Genomic DNA, 20,216 nt, shown 5'->3' on the forward strand with positions numbered 1-20,216 from the left:
CCCCTCCCTGTGTTTTGTTGTCATCGTCGCGAGTCGCCTCCCTGCCCCCCCCCCCCCACCTCCGCGCGCCACTGAACGCGCGCGCGTGATTATTTTCCTTTTCCGTGACGATCGTATCGCCACCTGCATGTGTACCGCGCGTATAATCCCACACCGTTTCAACAGATAATCCACGCTCCCTCAAAAAACGCTACGGAATATTCATGAGAAATCGCGAAATCTGCCGCATTCGTTATTTAATGAAATTAAACTATCGTCACCTTTTTTATCTGCTAAACGCACGCTTATATATATATATATATATATATATATACTATGTTTCCTTCGTTCCATCTCCGCTGCGAGCCGTCGATAAACTTCAACTAAACGGGGAGATACGCGACTTGGCTCGACTCGATACTTTTCGAACGAAAAGATTTGTTTTTCTCCGCCCCGCATTCGTCACGGGCAAAAAATTGTAGCGTCAATATCGTACTCCATTTTTCAAACACTCGTCATAACGGTTGAACGAGAATCGTGCGAGAGGACAATGCCAGTTTTTATTAGAAGCGACGAGTATACTCTGTGTTTACTGTGCGAATACCGAGTAGAGAAAGTAAACATAAGAATAGAAATACATTTTACTCCATAGCGGATACTCGTCGAATCCTTCGAGTTTGACTTTCGAAAAATCGGAGGGGGGCAAACTTCATTGGAAATTGCAACTGTATGAGGAGAGTGGGGGGGGGGGGGGGGGTAAACATAGAAACTGTCACGAACAAATAACAAAGAACATTCGCTGTAGCCATCACGCGAGAGCACGCCACGCTACTCGTGTATATACACACGATAGGCTCTCATTTGCTAAATATAATTTCAGCCACCGAACGCGCGTGCGACACATCGACCAATTCTGTAAACAAAATCATCTTCACGCCATCTATTATGAAGCGAGTTCGTTGAAGCTCGGCATTTAATTCGACCTACCGAGCGTCATGGTTTTTCGTCGAGTTCCCCACACACACACACACACGTATTTTCTCTTTGTGCTTACGCAACGCGAGATCCGTGACATAATGCGCGCGTGTGCGTTCACCGTCGCATTATCTCTCGCCTTGCGATTTGAATAATCGACAATTATCGCTTCTCGAAGCCTCGCGCGAATCCTCGAAAATCAAGCTTCGCTGGAGCGTACTGTGATTCGCTTTCAGAGAACTCGCGAGATTCCCGCGCGTCACGAAAGGTTAGGAAGAGCGTTCTGGCGTTACGGGACATCGCGCACATTTTACGCGCGAATCTACCATAGTCTCTCTCCAAGCTGGGATTTGTGTTGGAATCTTGTTTCTTTGTGTAAAAATCGCATCGTCGAGTCCCCGATTCTCATCGATTCGAGCAACTTCATAGCCAACGGGCTCTGTCTCCTCTTTCGACAACTCAACCTTGCTTGCCTCACTGGCGCTGCTATTCTCTCTCTCTCTCTCTCTCTCTCTCTCTCTCTCTCGCATAGACGTATACGTAAACTCACACAGCGATCACTCTTGACTGCTCTCTTTCCACGTGCGTATCGCCTGTCAAAAAAACCTGCGCATGAATCTCGCACCGGTATACACAGTTGTTATTGACGTTTCACTATATACACCATATATCCACTCGCCTATTGAATATTGGATTACGAAGGTAAACGACAATTTCCAAATAACGTACAGAGGCTGGCTCATTCAATCCGAACGTTTTATTAATCGACGGTGATTATCCGTTATTTCCCCTGATTTATTATCAATTTCAATTTGGTAGAAACGAGGCGTTACAGAACTCGAACGAATCTCTGGAGCATAATCAACGGTGGTTCGACACACTCGACGGGGATTCCGCGTATTATTAATCCATGTGTCATTCGGAACGCCTTGTTCTTTCCAAGCAATCGATGCGTAACGGATCCTTGCAATTTACGTAATTACAGTGGACGGAAAAGGGATTACCACTCGCCACTTACGCGTAATGGAATTTCTCGTTGCTGAAGAGCGTTGTCCACTTGAATTCCGTAGACAGTTCGGCAGCACTAGTTTTATAATCCTGAACAGGGAGACCGATGCCGTCGGGGATTGGACATTGCTTTTAATCGCACTGAACACCAAATTTTCACACTCCAACGAAATTGCTCTCTCGCCAAGAGCTTCCCGTCACTTTCTCCAATGCTTCGAGGACACGTTTATCAAGTACATTTTTATCACTGGCTGAAAAGCTTTCACTGAACCAATCTCCGCAGCAACATTTGGCAGCTTTCTCCGGCAGCACTCGAAATAGCGCCCTCACTGAGGAGAGAGAGAGAGAGAAAAAGGGAAAGAGAGGGAACAAAGTGTGACTCTCGGAATAAAACCTGCCCCCTGTAGGCAAATTTCGTTGGATTCTCAAAAAAAGGAGGGGGGGGGGGGGGGGAGTGGAGTTGGAATAACAGAGGTCTCCGTCGTTTCTCGCGCAGCGTTAGAGCGAGAAAATCAAGCGGGAAATAAATTCGCGTTTCTGTCGCGTTTACGGACGAAGTCGCGTTGAGCTTTCTCGACCGCGAAACGGCGGAGCTTTCGATCGGACGGTGAGAAGAGAGTGTTTGGGTCGGTGAGAGAAGAAAGTGGTGGGGGAGGGGGGAAGTAGGGTAGCGTTGTGTATGTACGGTTGGTGTGTATACAGGAGGAGGGGAGGGAGGTAGAGAGCAAAACAAACGTAGCGATTCGATCGACAAAGCTCGGTTGGCGGGTCGGCCGCAACTGAATCGAGCCGGAGTCGAAGAGTCGAGTCGAGCTTGAATGAGCGTCGAGCGTGCTTGCCCCCTGCTCACCTCCACCAATCCGCCTCCTCCTGACCCAACGCAGCACCAGCTTCCACCGATCCTTCTCCCCCCTCCCCTCCCCACTACTCCAATACCCACCACTCACACTCCTACTCATAGTACGCTACTCCCCCAAAGCTCGCGCGCGATTCCTCCACCCGTTCCCTGCAATAACCGAGCACCAAAAAACCCCTTGGCGCATTTTCCCCACGGTTTCCCATGATTATGTCATCCTTGTGCTATTAACGCTGAAATTGCTATCTCCTTGAATCTAATCAGACTCCGTCATGTGAAACGCGCGTTATTATTCTCATAGCTAATCGGACTGGCGCGTAATTGGTGTCAATTAAAAATTGTAGAAACTTTCGTAAACAAATGTATTATTCCGCTATACACTGCTATATACCGTCCATTGTAAAAGTTTCAAAGATCAACGCGTACGAACGCCGGTGATGAGCGCGCAATGTCAAAGCGTCTTTCACCCGAGCGAATTAGCGACTGATAAGAAATGTGTTCTTACACTATATATATGTATATATAAACACACTCCACTATGTACTAATATATACAGTCCCAGATATTACGTTTAACAATGACAAAGTGTTGAACTCGGGTTTAATGTTATTCAACGACACTGTCGCTAGAAAAACGCAACGACTAAAATACAGTCTTCGTAACGCTATACGTGGTAAGTGTATCCAAACAGCGTGCGACGGGATTGAAGGATCGGCGCGCGGGAATTCTACGAACTCAAGCGAGCTGAAGAGCGTTGAATACAACACAAAAGACGCGAGGAATGTATAACGATTGAAAGGGTTTCGCGGAAGAGGATTTTTCAGAAATTTCGTCTCGACTCAACGGGCAGCTTCGAGCGTCCCTTGCGACTTTTAACGCGTTCCCCCCTTCCCCCCTTTTTAGAAATGGAAGAATCGAGCGATACATTTTCTCTCCTCGCAGTTGCAGCGAGCGAAACGACCAAATTGGTTTTTCACCACGATTGGCTCGACGAGCGGATCGTATTATAACGCGTAGGATGTTTAACGCGACTGGACATTGTTCGGGGGAAGTTGGCGTGTACTGTGAGCGGTGTATACACGTGTGCGTGCTCAACGGTGAGAATAACGCGATCCGAGCGAGCATCGATGAGACAGAGTAGATGGAAACGCGATTATATTCGAATGTAACGCGTAATCTTCGCATCGGAAATAACAGTGGTGAGCCTGCACACCTTTGCATCTACGATATACACATATATATGTTCTATGACTACTCGAGTGTATAAATTCCACCGCACACAGACACACACACACGCACGTACAGTGGAAAAAGAGAATAAGCGAGGAGAAAAACGAGAGAATTATCGAAAAGCTCGCGTGTGCGCATGCGCTTTCGAGTGAAATTGACGATCGCGAGTGGCGAGTGTCACGAGTTGTATATATTCGTCAACAGCGAATATGGATCGAGTATTAACGGATCGCAATTAAGTTTTGCATAATCACCGGCTGGAACGCGATGAATCGGTGCGAGCGCGCGTACGCATTCATTTGTATCACGCGATGCTGCTTACCTGTAATATACCTTTACACGTATATATATATATATATATATATATTACACCAATATTACATATTCGCGTCACATGCCAGGCTGATTAATTCTCCCATGGCTATTTCCCACGTTTTATCTCCCGAAATTCCACGTTTCCGTCTGTACCGATCATCCCCTTTTATATATATATATATATATATATATATATATATATATATATATATTATATATTCGAATCGCTGATGTTATTCATCTCGCATAACTTCTCACGAGTCTCAGTGCCACGTTTTATCTTCGAAAACTCGAAATTTCGACATTTCCGTCTATACAAGCGATCATTCGCCTTTATACATATATATAGTCGGATCGTTGCACGATATTATTCATCTCGCATAATTTCTCACGGCGAGTCTCGGTTCGGTTAATATCGATCGTTGCGCACGTTCGAATAATTCTCTTTTGAAATTAATTTGGATTTTTGGAGGCTCCCTCCGCATCGGCCAAGTGCACAATGCACCCGGTTCACCGCGATTCCAATAGTCGTAGGATTTTATTGATCGGGGCGTTAGTGCGAATGATGAATGGATGATCGTTGAAAATTTAATAAAATGTATGGCTTTCGATCTGTACTCGAACGTCCTCGTGGTTCTATTGACGAATACCACGGACCCGCCAAGTGCAATTGGTCGAGTTATCGACATTCGATAGTGCTTCCTAACTCTCCCGCCTTTTTTTTTCTCCACTCTTATTCTCCTCTACCCTTGTATACATATATATATATATATATATATATGCACATTTCCACGTAATTCGAACGTTCCATAATGTATACAGAGTTATTTACCAAATTCAAAGCCACGCGAATCGCTGCGAAGCCCAAAATTTATCTTTTTTTTCAAGTCCAACGAATAAATGCTGTGTACATGTGTGCGTGTGTGGGTGGGCAGCAGAGTCGCGCAGTTTAAACGAGCAAATAAAGCACGGGTGCCGGATTTCGTCGATCGGAGTCTCGTGTTCCCATAATAGAGCCATATCCACGCTCGATCAGTTTTTTTTTAAACTTTAACGTTCCCCGGTTCGAGGAGTCTTTTAACGGTCGTTCACCGACGCGTCAAAAATTTCGACGTAAAATTTTTTCAAGGTGGACCTAAATAGCCCCACGGTGCATTTCTGCGTTGCGTCGTTTGACGAGTAAATAAAACTCGTTTCAGTTTTAAATCTCGTCGGTCCCAGCTTCGCGTTCCGATACTTGGAGCTGTCCACGCATATATATATATATATATATATTAGGGTGGCCATAAAAAAAGAAAAATTTTTCCGGTGCTTTTATTTTGTTAAGAATGATGAAAAAATAAGAATCAAATTTTTTTAGATTTTTTTGAAGCCGTTAAGTGGTGCCGATATCGTTTTTAAAATTAAAAATTTAGATTTATTGAAAACGATTTAACAAACTTATAAATTAATATTGTGCTGGATTAATGTTTTTTTTATTACATTTTCTTGTAATTTAACTAAAGGACTTTTCAAAACAATATTAATTTATAATTTCGTTAAATCGTTTTCAATAAATTTACATTTTTAATTTTAAAATCGATATTGGCACATTTTAACGGCTTTAAAAATTCTATAAATTCGAGGATCTCTTTTTTTTTATAATTTTTGACAAATTAAAAGCTTATTGGAATTTTGGTTTACATCTAACCTCGAAAAAGTGGAAGAACACCGGATTTTTAACTTTAAAAACGATATCGGTACCATTTAACGGCTTCAAAAAAAATCTAAAAAAATTCGATTCCTATTTTTTCATCATTCTTAATAAAATAAAAGCACCGGAAAAAATTTTCTTTTTTTATGGCCACCCTAATATATATATATATATATATATAGACCGCTGTAGCGTCTAGAAGACTTCGGCAGCCTTTGTACCTGCTGTCTCCGCAACAAGCGATAGAATTTTATTTATAAACGCATCAGCGACCAACCTTCCTCGCTAACCTCTGTCTATTCACGACTGCATCTCGTGCCATATTAGCCAGGCGATTCCTCCGATTCGCAAACGAATAAAAGTCGTCTCTCTCCTACGAAACACAAATAGATAAGCTCTACGAAAATAAACGGAAGACCGATTCCCAGGCTCCATTATACGGTGCTGGGAGAACGCGTGGTTCGTTCGGAATCGAACAACTTTAGCGCAGTGGTTACCCACACCAACCTCTGGAATTATTACGCGAGGGAGCGGGAAATTTCGACGATCGTCCTTGGCTGGATAATTTTGCAAAGGTGGAATCGACCCCTGCGCCTCGGCAAATTGCTTCGGAGAATTCTCAAGTGGCGCCCCACGCAACCACACTTTTCTTATCGGCCATCTACGATTGCACGCGGTGTCAAGAATTTGTCACCGATCGCTCCCTCTCTCGATCCGATATTTAATATTCCGCTCCAGGAGACTTTACCCCCCCCCCCCCCCCCACTCTAGTTTTTGTCCTCGACGTTCCGATGAATTTCAACCGCGCGAAAATATATTCACGCTTCGCCAAATTTTATCAAATTCACCAGTGTTTTTCTAGCTCTTTTTATTTCGCATCGACGCGATTGTTCGGTGAAAATGTATGTGTGTTTAAACGTATGTGAGGAAAGTCCGGAAAAAATGACGAAAGTTGGGATAAACTGTGCTGATAACACGCGTGTGTGCGATTATACATTGTCATCTTTGCTCGCACGTGGCGAATTGCTATCTCGCATAGCGGAAGTGATACGTGTAAAAATAAAATAAAATAAAACTGTACGTTTCACTTACCAGCGTCGACATACTCTCGAATGTTAATCTTCGGAGACAATATTGTACCTGGGAATACAATTATTTTGCTAAATATTTCTGGTGAATATATATAATTATAAATATTTCAGAATTTTTGCATACAAATATTTTTATATTAATAAATATAACGTTGGTTTATCCACATTTTGATAATTAATTGCGTTTCGATGCATGGACTATAAAAAGATAATAGAATCAAGTTTTATTCAAATGTACAGGGATTTCAATCTCTCAGTGAAAGAGTGTTTGTTTAAAAAATTATCAATGTACCATCATTGTTAATACAGTGGAGTATAAACGAAATGAATAAATAAACTGCATTCGAGCTATGTATAAAAAATAATACAGCGCGATAAATGCTAATGAGATTGATGCATTTATAAGTTTTAATCCTAAATTTAATAAGCGTTCCTTTTGGGTAATTTTTTCGACATGCAAACACAAACGTTTAAATTTTATATTAAAATGCATCTCCTCTGTTCAGTTTTAATATATATATATATATATATATATATATATATGGAAGGTAGTAAAAAACTTCAAATACGCTTTAATTAACTGAACACGAAACAAGCGAATTGCATAATTTTTTGTACTCCATGTAATTCGGTAAAATGCTAACAGAATATAAATGACTCTTCTCCTTAATTATTAAATACGAAGTTTCTCATAACAGAGCTCGAATATACTTTTGTAGTACATTATCGTGGCATTTATAATAACGAAGTAAAAAAATTGAATTATAATGAAAATCCCTTCCACTATTATATTCCTGTACGCGTGGCTCTATTATCTGCTTGAAATTTCGAACAACTATTTACGTTTGGTTGAAAATTTCGACTAATGCTTCTATTGTCGATGGCTTTTCTCCTCCGCTATTAAGCGGATTTATGCATACCACTCTCCCATTGTTGTATCGCATCGATTGCTAATATGCAGTTTCGGTGATCTTCGTACTTGTCAAATTTTATGCTTCGACTGCCATGTGGAGGAAGGACGCGAGGAAATAATAAAACTTACAACGCTGAGACTTTATTATCGCTATAACCAACCCAATTGAAAATTTTCATCATTCGACACAATTTCCAGCTCCACTGCAACGATCCAAAAATCAGAGCCTCCGTGTTCAAATATTTCTTTCGTCGACGAACCATGAGAGGGATCGAGCGAACGAGTTTTTGCAAAGAGTGGAAAGTTTCAATTAGCATCGACGAGAAATCTGAAAATCTGTGACGAGAAGAGAGTTGTAAAGGTCAAGGGTACAGTTTGGCAAATAGTTTTCGAGAAAATTTACTGCCACGATATCTCGAGACTGTAAATTCTTCTGGCCAGTCGTCAAATCGTCCCTGGCACGAGGTTGAGATGTCTGACTGTTATACGCTGATCGCAACACTTGGACAAAACTGAATCGACCAGACGACGACACAATTTGCAAACATCTCGTCTCATCCTTTCCTCGAAAACGCCTGCGGAGTACTGGATTGACTCTGAAACGCGAGGAATAATTAATTATGGTTTCATAATGTATACATATATATAGGTATACTAAAATATATCTCACGTTCGTACACCGATCGTTGTTAATTTCCCATTGGTCCAAATCCTATGACCTCCCGTGCGTCTTTGCTAATCTGAACAATTTAGCTATATCGAGCTTTAAGCCTTAAAAATGAATGCACGGTCGTCCTGCTTCTTGCGCGATAAGCCTGCTAGCATTGGAATTATTGCACACATGTGGCTGGCTAGGTAACGATTATTTGCTAAATCCAGATTTAATATTTTCCTCTTATATATGGTACACACACACACACACACACTATAACGTTATTCAGGAATCTCCAAACGAGCAGACAATAAGTAGCTTCCAAAATGATGGAGGAATATTTGTGAATAGAATTTTATAGATAAATCAGATTCCAGACACTAATTTCCTTCGTTTTAATTAATAGACGCTGTTCCCGTTCGAAAATAATACATTCACGTATATCAAAGTGGTTCGTTTAGTGGGCGAAGACGAAAAACAGTAGTTTAATTCAAATTTAAAATGTGTCTGATCAAAACAGTCTGTGTCCACTAAACCCACTGGCCACTACCTTGATCTTGTACACAAAAAACTTTTAGATAAGAATCCTTTGCACGAACTACATCGAGCCCAGAAACGACTTTAGATATTCTTTGATTCAACGTAAATCAAAGTTTATAATATTTATTATTTTGCACGCAGTGTGATTAATGCGTGAATCGAATTTTGTTATGAAAAATATCGACGTTTTTAAAACGTGTCTGACCAATACAGTCTGTATCCACTAAACCCACTACCTTGATCTTGCACACAAAAAACTTTTAGAAAATAATCCTTTGCACGACCTACATCGAGCCCAAACGACTTTAGATATTCCCTGATTCAACGTAAATCAAAGTTTATAATATTTATTATTTTGCACGCAGTGTGATTAATGCGTGAATCGAATTTTGTTGTGAAAAATATTGACGTTGGTGTACACACACTTTGCAGTATTGAGCAAAGTGGTCGGAGTCAGAGTCGAGCTATCGCTCGTTATATTCGTTAATAGCTTGAATACAGCCGACCAGTAGTTGTTTGGCAAGTGAGCGAAGTTGTGTTGGTTTGCAATGCGTTTGATACACGCATGCAGTAACGCAAACGTACCAGAATCGAAAGCGTTCGACTCGGTTTCGCTTGAACATGGTTCATTAAGTTTCTTCACGAGTCACGACGACACGACGCCACCACTCTCCGTCTCTCTCTCTCTCTCTCTCTCTCTCTCTCGCCGGCACTCTAACCTCCAACAACAACGCGTTGTAGTCGCAAGAGTACGAGACTCTTAGGAACAAGAACTGAAATCGAAGTGGGAATCGAATTTACCGGGAAGAGAGTTTATTAGCTCCCAGCTGGGAATATGGAGGACACTGCAGCGATCGGGAACACAAGTAACGCGAACGATATCCGTGATGCCAGGGCCAATAAGTTAAACCAACACGTCGGCTCTTTGATAGGTGAGCTTACTCGGCGAATCGTTTACCACTAACGCCATCTGCAGTTCAGTCACCGAAGTATCGGGCACATCACCCTGCACTGCGCCACCCCACACTACAACCTTTCATCTCTATCCAGATCCAGTCTCCTCGTACGCTTCTGCTTCTCGTAAAGTCGTTTGAAATCGTGTTTGCGTGGCTCTCGAAAAATCACGAAAATTTGCTTTGCTAAAATCCCCCCCTTGCAGTTTCTCACGTAATACCGCCGCACTCTTCTATATCCCTTCAATTCTGCCAACGCGATTTTTCGTGCGTTTCAGTGAACAAAGAAAAAAATAGAATTTTTACGTTTTGGCCACCTCGAGATTCCTCCGTTGAAATGGTCCGAAGGAGAGACTCGGGTTAAATTAATACCGGACCAGACGGCTACCAATTAGCGCGAGCCGTTTCGTAGCTTCGTACGCTATGCGCCATTCCACGAGCGGAGAGCACGCGCGAGAGCCCAAAAGTCTCCGTGCTTCAAAACGACGAGTGTGCAACGTGGAAGCCTCGAGAATGCAAAATTAATACGAGAGTGGTAGTAGTCGTTTAAAACCTGTAAAACGCACGGAATCTAAATAGTACGAATGAACAGACAGCAAATTTCCTCTCTCTCTCTCTCTCTCTCTCTCTCTCTCTCTCTCTCTCTCTCTACCTTTCTCTGGTACTCTTCGTAAGATTAGGATTGAGGTTAGGTTGTTGACAAAACGTTGCGAGTGAGTGCATGTGTGTGTGCCTGGTGTACGAGAGCGAAAGAAACTGATGCAAATGAAAATAAATAAATAAGAAACGAGAAATTATCCACTGAAAATCGTGTTTTGCTGGCGTTTGCTCTCATATTGCAGCATCACTCGGTGGATTTGCGTTTGGAATCTCGCTCGGATGGAACTCCAGTGCGAGTTACGTTCTTCGGAACGTCTCGAGCGCCAGTTCGTTCGAGATCGGACTGATTGGCTGCATGCTTAATCTCGGCGCGCTTCTTGGTTCCGTAGCCGTACCTATTCTAGTCAAAATACTCGGACGAGTAATCACCGTCTACCTAACAATGACGATCAATTTTCTCGGTTGGACTCTTATCTGTCTTTCTAAGCAAACAGTAAGATTATCCAGCAGTTTTTTTCGATACACCAAGGCTTACAATTTATTTACTCGATTAGACAAATAATAAATGATACATTACGAAAGCACGACATAACCTAAAAATACTTCGCTCGGCGTCCCGAGCGGCTTAATACCGAACCATTTGTTGTAGATGGCGCCACTGATGATTGGTCGATTGCTCTGCGGAGTCTCTGGCGGAGTCTTCTGTATAATAACACCATTCTACATAGCTGAAATCGCTCATTGTGACATTCGAGAAAGACTGTTGACGTTTTACCATTTGATGATCAATTCTGGGATCGCGTATGCCTTCTTACTGGATTATCTGCTGAAGGAGAGAGACGATATTTGGAAATACAGCTTGTACTGTGCTTTACCGTGTCTCTCCATGGGCGTTATACACGCGTTGCCACAAAGCCCTCTCTACTACATCAAAAAGAAGGACTATGCCAGCGCCAAACGATCGCTCGTCTGGTATCGCGGGGAACGCTTTAACGTCGAGGATGAATTGGAGGAACTTAAACGTCACTCGAACCGTTTGAAGAAGGTTAGAATTTTTGTCGATCCAGCTGAATTCTTGCAACGTTCGTCCAATTTATTTCCTACCTATACGATTTCTTATATACTATGCTCTGTACCATAGTATATCAAGGATTTCTAATTTGTGCCGACTAACTCGGGATAAAGAATCCCTTCGGAAACTTGGAAAGTCTTTGGAGAGTCCCGACTCTGCTCGGTCTTCAAACTTTCGCTCGGTATATATATATATATATATATATATACATATATATACTTTGATTTCTCGAATTGCAGTGTGAGGACACGCGCGTAACTCTCGCAAGAATGCACATACGAATGAGTAACGTTTGCCCCCACATTGGCCCAGATCTCCGGTAATCGAGCCTCGTATTCCAAACAACATTATAGTTTTATTATTACGACAACCTTGACTTCCAAGTGTAATCGCGGCAGACACGAAATTAGAATGAGGATCGCAATCTCACAAGGGCCATTTTAATCGGATATATTATACAATGATCTTTTTATATTGGACTTTACGTCATGAAAACAACGCTGTTAATTATACCGTATCGCGTCACGCAACTCCCGATCCTCCAACGGATAAGCTAACCGTTTGCTCGCCAACAACGCCGCGCGATCCTAAATCATAGATATCCTTTGGTCGTTTAGCTTCCACGCGGAATTTCCAAACCGGATGTAAACAAATTTTCTCACATCCGTCTTCCAGTTCTTATATGATCCCGCGTCGCCAAGTGGGGTTTGCGGAAGTTATTGGACGAACCAGAGCGAGGCGTTCGAGATCGAGAAGCGAGTGGGATTTGTTTACACGTGTGTGTTTGTTGGTGTGTTGGCAGGTGACGTTCGCATTGGTGTGCAACGCCAGAGTGATGCGGTCCCTCGCGAGCAGCGTGATTGTGATGGTGACGCAGCAGCTGTGCGGAGTACACACGATGATCTTTTACGCGTTAACGCTCTTCAACTCTGGTGGCTCCGGAAATTTGACCGGAAGTGAGCAGACACTTGCCGTTGGCGTCACACAGACATTGTCCTGCATCCTGGCAGCAATATTGATCGGCGCTCTGGGCCGACGGATACTGTTAACCGTGTCCTCGGCACTCATGGGACTATTTCTGATAATGATAGGTAAACGACTTCCCGTCTGACCTCGCTCGAACCTCGCCTGCTGCCTTCTATAATTAAACTCCTACATATATATATATATATATATATAGACACCTTATCATTACACCTTAAATATCAATATTTTCCCTATACGCAATCCGAACAATTCCCCATCGAAGCTTCCCACGCCGACTTGCGAAAGCACAGCTTATTCTCGGTGCTTTCACAGCGTAGGGACAGCAAAGCTCGCTCCCGCGAGCTTCGCGGAAAAAGTCATATTTACGGATAATTGCGGGAGGAGGAGATTCCTCGTGACACACGTAATTCTGGCCAAGCTCCAATGCCGAACGCGAGACTCCCCCCTCCCCTCCGCGATATAACGTTTAACGCGTGCTTGAATAACGTAAGGAAGCAGGAGAAAATTTATGCAACCGTTTAAAAGGGGAAACGTGTCGAGCCATGAAACGTTTATTCCCGCGCGTTGTTATAGCGAGTCTCGCGCATATCAGGGTCTCTCTCCGGGTTCTCCGCTATTAAACGAATCTTCCGTTCCAGGTTGGTACTTCCAGGCCAGAGAGGCGGATCCGGAAATTGACGATACTCATCCCTGGCTCCCCCCCACCAGCATCGGCCTCTTCTTCGCAGCCTTCAATTTGGGAATCGGACCGATATCTTGGTCGATGCTGGCGGACACGTTTCCAGCGGAGATCAGGACTCTCGCAGCCAGTCTGGTCGCTTCTACAAACTGGCTGCTGGCGATCTTGAGCAGCACGATGTTCGTGCAAATGGTCGGGGCTCTTGGGATATCGAGGACTTTGTGGAGCTTCGCTGCTTTCTGCTTCGCCGGTGCCATCCTCTGCGCTGCCCTCTGCAAGGACACGTCCGGAAAAACCCTCGCTCGGATCCAGCAGGACTTTTTCCCCGTGGAGGGATCCCGGCCTGAAGCATCTCGTCCCACGGAGGAAACGAAATTCTGATATCTCGCTTTATTAATGACCAATCGTCGCGTCCACTCGTATATCGTCTCATCAATCACGCAAAGCTGACAGCTTTGGTTATACTCTGAAGCTCAGTCGATGTAGCATTAAGATTCCTAATAATTCTCTCTCTCTGTCTCTCTCTCTCTAGAGTGTTGTACACGTTTCTCATAATAATAATAACAACGCATATTCTCCACTCGAAAACCGTTTCTCTTTTGTGATCCAAGTTTCGAGGAGCAGTCGGGGGGAACGTTGCCAAAAGTTGCGAGATTCTCGCGCTCTTGGAAAGTTTCGATTTTTGCCACGCTCGAATTTCCTAGTGATCGAGACATTTTTTGGTCGGACGCTCGAACGACCGATAAACCTGTGTTTTTAGTGTATTTGTCTAAAGAGAGAGAGAGAGAGAGAGGGAGAGGAATGCGAGATAAATTAATCGACCAGTGCATGTAGAATCGTAGAGTTTGTATCGATGCTGTGGGTGGTTCGAGAGAGACCTGTCTGTACTTGAACTGGGCGACTGCCAGAATACGAACTCCTCTTGACGCATTTTGTTTGGTCGACTGAAATATTACTAACAGATGTAAACGCTTCTGTCCGCGGTCGTGCGATAGCCTTTTGACCAAAATAACGCGCCACTGGCTACCCCTTGAAGAAGCTCGAAGCTCAAGATCGCCTCTCTCAAGGATCGTGAAAGCCGGAAACACGAGAATCCTTTGCAATTTATAACACTAGCGTTCACTCTCGTTATTTTATTCTTACTTTCCGTCTCTCGTTCGCACATGTATACCCCCCCCCCCTCCCCTCCTCTGGAATTTTTTGTACTCTTCCCTCAACCATTATCTCCCAGAAACCTCAGAGTTCATTTTCAAGCTCTACTCTTGTAATACATAGAACTTTACAAGTTTCGCAAAACGAGGTAGCATAAACTCAGTTCCATGCTTAATTGCGTAGTCAGTTCACCGTGTTCCGCTCTAAACCAGAACATCGTAAACTCTAGTTATCCATTTGTTCCAGTACATGTAATTAACTGCTGCGAATTTAGTTCATTGATGCTATAATTATTAAATCAGCGAATACATTTATCGACGTATCGAGCATAGCTGTACCAATTGCTCAATCTTGCTGCGCAATTAGCAGTGTATTGAAATTTCTGTGCGGTGCTAAAAATGTGTCGTTATAAATACTACATATATATATATATATATATATATATATATATATATATATGTGTGTGTGTATGTTATTATGACGATAATCAAACGCACTCGCCTCTTTGTTAATTTTAGGCAAATACCAAAAACTATTATACAGGTCTTATTATTATTATCAGTTAGCTCCATCGCGATAACAACGAATGAAACTTAATGGAGCTGGGCTTATCGAAAGTTAATCTGACAGATGGAACGGATTAAAATCATTTCATATTTCTCTTTAACGACGAATTATGCAAAATATTATAACGTTATAACGATTAAACATGAGCTCCATTGCATTAACGAACTCAACCACTTTACAATTTCCAACAAATATTCAATGAAGCGATATTAAATCATTTTTAACGCAATTCCTTTATAAATGTGTAATACTGCAGTCTTACCATAAATCCAGAACAAACGTGATTTCAGGCGTTCCTCCAATAAGTTCCAACTTCTCTCGAATCTGCGAAAAAGAATCGAGCAGTTATACAAGAAATGACAGAAGAAAAGTATTAACAATTCCGCAGCGACGTTACAAAACTGTCTAAAATTTATTTAAATCGATCGACGATCCTCCGATCGCTCGATTTTTCGCTTTTATCTCAAGATCGATTGCAAAACCGTTCATCGAGCTATTACATTCCACTCGTTATCCGATCACGGCGCATATTATAAATAAGAGCGTGTCTTTTCATTACTCCCCTAATTTAATAATCAGCTTATAGCTCACTGCCCAATGCACCAATCCCATATTGAACCGCCCAACACTTGAATATACCACTCAAAGCACGTCAGAGATACTATCGTGCAAACAATAATACAGAGATTTGCGCGAGCTTTAATGCCCAATATATGTTAAATATTTCTCAAATCCCTGAGCGTATCGAGGAGCTTATAGTTTTCCACGTATAATGTCAAAGTTGAGGATTATTTTTCACAAACGAATGGCTCGCAATGATTTTCCTCCACTCGTATAATAATTCTCTCATTTGGCTTGCTCCATGCGCGTCAAGGAGAATCTTTGAGACGAGTAAATCGCTCGCACGTGTCTTTCTAAAATGTGACAAAGCTTCCGTAATAAATCTATTCATAACCACAAAGAGGATCCAACACGCAAGCAAATAACGAAGCTTATCCGAGTACCTCTGATGTAACTGCATTAAACCGAGAGAGCGCTCATTATTATTCATCCTATCATAATTTGTTCGTTCCTCTAAACAAGATCGGGAACTCATCTCGTGGGAGCAAACTCTAAAAGCGCCTCTTTAGAGCCTGCGTTATATCTCGTTGGAAAGAGGGAGAGGGGGGGGGGTGGATCGAGAAATTGTCAGTAGCAGTTTTCATCTTTCCATCAAGAGTTCCAAACTATCCTTGTCTTTATAGCGGATTCGTTACGTGGATGAAAAGGGGTAAAATAGGGTCTCTCGTCTCTCGCGTGTTTATTATACGGAAGAGGAGCCCAAGGAGCTTTGACGTAAATACGCAATGAGAGCATTAAGTGATTTCCAAGATCGTCGACGAATTAACTAAATAATGTCTCGTGTAAGTTGGAGACGCGCGGAAAGCTTAATTAAAGTCGGAATCTTAGCTATTTCGCACAATCTTTGTCGAATGAATTTCATGTCTCTCTCTCTCGTGCAAGCTCGAAGAGAGAGAGAGAGAGAGAGGATCACGATGATCCGTAAATACACCATGACATACTTAAGTGAGAAACCGTCAGCAAAGTAATTTGATGTTTGTTACTGAAAAAATTTTAAATTACAAAATTTTGTAAAATTTATTCAGTGATTTTGATGGACGGGAATGTAAATTTTTGGGTCGTTTATTCGCATTCTTGCAAGGAGCGAGGGCTGCGATTTTAAAAAATATATTTGTCAAGGTCGTTGACCCCGTGGCCTCGCTAGGAAGGATCCACCTATCTTACCATCGGTTTAACCTTATAAATAAGGCTAAAAGCTCGTTAAAAGCAATTTTCATTCAACGATCGACGCTTTTTTATTTTTGCAAAGCGAGTAATCCTTTTCCAGCCCTCGAAAAAATACCAAAGAAATTGAGATGGTTCGCGCACGAGAAGCTTATCCGTAATTTAAATTTCTGCGAGTTATCACCGGCTATTAAAAAAGCTAGTGATAACGGCTGAGCGCGTATAATAAAAGAGAGGCGAGGGTAAGACGAACAGTGGGAGGAGAAAAAGGGGAAATAGACTTGGCGAAAGTTCGCCAGGATTACTAAGATCTAGGATAATTGGCACGAGAGGAAGCTATAGTTTCTCCCTCGTCCCAAAGGACGAGCGAACTCTGCAAAAACTATCCGGCAATTTGAACGAACCAAACAAAAAAAAAAAATCAAGAGCTTTTCAACCGAACATCATTATAGATAAATAATTAGTTTTCAAAACAATTTAAACCCTCCGGCTATCAAGCAGGATAATTGGCACGCGAAACTCCTCTTTTGGGACGAATTAGCTCTGCCGAAGATGATTCGGCAACTTCGACCAACCACAATGAAAGCAGAAACTTTGCAATTATGCGAATCATCGTGACGGTTTAAAAATATCAACGCTGTTAATCCCTTTCCACTTGTGCACACGCAAAGCTATATATATATATATGCATTAACAACAATTTAAACGTCCCAATTATCAGCTCAACCGAAATAGAAATAATCATTCGACTTGCGTAAATAACCGAGTTACATCGATATATCCATCAAATTACTTTATGCAAATTAATTGCGTTATCGAATCACTATTATGCGAGATTATTATTATTTGCAATTTAACGTGTATATAATGTCGAGTAAGTGGAGTTTATTTTGTAGGATTAAAAGGAAAAAAAAAGATTTTTTTGCAAGGATTTGTAGGCGTTGGTAGCACAGGTGGAAGATTGCAATTGAGTATTTGGCGAAAGGTTGGAATAGCAGTGCTGAGAGATCAGGAAGACTAAATTGTCTTAGACAGCGGACATTTTAGGGAATGGGACAATGAATTAATTCTTACGAGTTTGCCGGACGTTTCGGATGGCTTTCCAAGCTGCTCGGCAAAGGTGGATAGTTTCAAAGGTGGCTCTCTCCTCCTTCTCCTACAATCTACCGATACTATCCTTTACTACGGATCGTAAAGGAACTACCATTCTCCGATATAGAATTCCCATTTGCTCCAACTCTTCCCGGGCTTTACCGAAAATACCAATTCGCCTTTGCTTCGTTGAATTTACAATGTAATTTGTCTCTCGAATTTTCTCAAGAAACATTCGTTTATCCTATTACAGCTTTAAAAAGGAAAATCCGGCAAATCGAGCGCAACTAAATTTTTACTCGAAAAATTCACTGCCAGGTCAAAGCGTTACGTATCGACTGTCAATAGTGGAAATAAAAATTGCGCGATGCGATAAGGAGAATGCGCATTCTAAATGCGAAACATAAATTTCACTGGTAAATGACTCGCTCGTGTTATCGGTAATTGCGCTAGTAAAAAACGACGGAGGGAGCGAGATAAAATTGATCGATTCGTTGCGACCAGCGAGGTTGGTCGCGTACTGTTGGTAAACAATTCTGTTGTGCGGGCGGAGTCTAAAAATTCGCGGAAAACGGTAAGCTGTCTTAGGGTGGGGGGGGGGGGGGGGAGTGGTTGTTTGGTGCGCGAAGGAAAACAGAGCGAGGCGCTCGAGGTAAGAGTCGAGGGTACGCGCGAGGAGAGGATAAATCCGCGCAAGTATTTGTCAGGCCGGCGAAAAAGATAATATTGATTCGTGCGAGCGTGAGAATCCCGCGTCTTGCGCTCGAAGAGTAAATTCGGCTAAGCCGCTGGAAAATCCGGCACGTTAAATCGTATCGGAATTAGCGTCGCTTGGACAAACTGGCAGAAGCAGCGCGAGCGACGCTATCGACCAATTGAATCGACGAGAGAGAGAGAGAGAGAGAGAAGAAAAAACGAATATAAAAATGTGCGCGAAAAATGCGGTACACCGTGGCACGTGGAAGTTTGAAAAACGCGTATCGTTCGCTGGGAAAAATAACGATGCAAGGAAAAGCGTGAAATCTCATTGGGTGATTCATAATCGAGAAAAGTGTGTCCCTCGAAAAACGTGATAATGGAGAGTCGGAAAGGAAGAGAGGCAAACGTTTAAATGTGGATCGACGCTGTTTAATTTGAAAGGCGATAAATAATAGCAGAGATGCATAATGATTAAAACGAAAGTGGAAAATGCCAGTCGATTACGGGCTATAGGATTAATTTTAATCCGATTGAATCGAGGGAAGCTTCTTCCATAATTGATCGACTCTTGCTATTTAACGCATTTTCGGTTGAACTGAAAAGGTTTCATAAAATGGAATAATACGCGCGAGGAGTATTGTGTTTTTAATTCGTGTTTTCACGAGAGATAAAATTGGCCGTTGGATTTGGTGTTGTTGTTGAATGGAGATGAACACGGTAGGTCGTGGGGCACTGTGGAGTCTGGTGGTGGGGAGTGTTGACTGGTAGCGTTACGCGCGACGCTCTGTTTGGCTATATCGGTGCGGTAGTGGGGGGAAGGGGGGATAAGCCGCGTGGAGTGGAGGAAAGTCTACGCGAAGCTGCGGCTGCCTGCCTGGCAGTTTTGGTCATGAACACCGGACGACGACCACTTGCCATGTTGATTTTATCAACGAACTTTCGTAATTCGATGCAAGGGGTTCACGGATATTTGATCACGGCTATACACACGAGCTTTGGATCTTGAAAGCCAATATTGCAACTTCGATTAACCTCTAAATAATGAACGCCAAGGAATCAATCGCCGCTGGCCCACAGCCTCGGGCCACCGAACGCCCTTTTCAGCCAATTCATGCCATGTTCTATTCATAACAATAACTCGAAAGGCGAAGAATTCTTTGTGACGTGCAAAACTGTGCTAAACAAATATTAAAAGAAAGCGAGTGTGTGTACAAATAAGCTTTATTGAGAAGGTACCATTCTATTGCATTAATAAAACAATAATAATTCAAATACAAATGATTTTGATATGCAGAATGACGCAAAAGAATGTAATGTATTTTCTGAAAACGAAAGATTCTCTGATATGCAGAACTATACAAAAAAAATGTAACGTGCT

General features: G+C 42.4%; 2 protein-coding genes across 9 annotated transcripts in view; one reads left to right on the plus strand and one right to left on the minus strand.

The window, feature by feature from the left end:
• The window catches only part of Octbeta2R (Octopamine beta2 receptor), a 132,844-nt gene that overhangs the window by 48,564 nt on the left and 64,064 nt on the right, over window positions 1-20,216 (minus strand). For 3 of the 8 annotated variants that reach the window (XR_010822422.1, XM_066725044.1, XM_066725053.1), the window contains exon 1: window positions 1,973-2,741. The exons of 2 other annotated variants lie outside the window; for them this stretch is intronic. The gene's annotated coding sequence lies outside the window, so the exon portion shown is untranslated. Of the gene's footprint in view, window positions 1-1,972; window positions 2,742-7,148; window positions 7,168-15,524; window positions 15,587-18,121; window positions 18,617-20,216 lie in introns of those variants that run through there. 3 more of the 8 variants (XM_066725045.1, XM_066725046.1, XM_066725047.1) reach the window with 3 other exon arrangements.
• Window positions 9,553-15,000, plus strand: LOC136772410 (facilitated trehalose transporter Tret1-like). Its single transcript, XM_066725366.1, has 5 exons — window positions 9,553-10,184; window positions 11,048-11,298; window positions 11,455-11,850; window positions 12,680-12,968; window positions 13,503-15,000. The coding sequence occupies exons 1-5, from the start codon at window positions 10,088-10,090 to the stop codon at window positions 13,922-13,924; spliced, it is 1,455 nt and encodes a 484-aa protein (XP_066581463.1). The 5' UTR covers window positions 9,553-10,087; the 3' UTR covers window positions 13,925-15,000.

This window comes from Prorops nasuta, unplaced genomic scaffold (assembly GCF_024137725.1).
Source record: "Prorops nasuta isolate Cenicafe-Biocafe unplaced genomic scaffold, Cenicafe_Pnas_1.2 PNAS00004, whole genome shotgun sequence".
Lineage (NCBI taxonomy): Eukaryota > Metazoa > Arthropoda > Insecta > Hymenoptera > Bethylidae > Prorops > Prorops nasuta.

What these genes read in the sequence shown, in the direction of transcription:
- LOC136772410 (XM_066725366.1), top strand. Translation starts at nt 10,088, where the DNA reads ATGGAGGACACTGCAGCGATCGGGAACACAAGTAACGCGAACGATATC. An exon ending in TCTGTCTTTCTAAGCAAACA is followed by an intron (nt 11,299 to 11,454) that starts GTAAGATTATCC and finishes CATTTGTTGTAG; the next exon opens with ATGGCGCCACTGATGATTGG. An exon ending in ACTATTTCTGATAATGATAG is followed by an intron (nt 12,969 to 13,502) that starts GTAAACGACTTC and finishes CTTCCGTTCCAG; the next exon opens with GTTGGTACTTCCAGGCCAGA.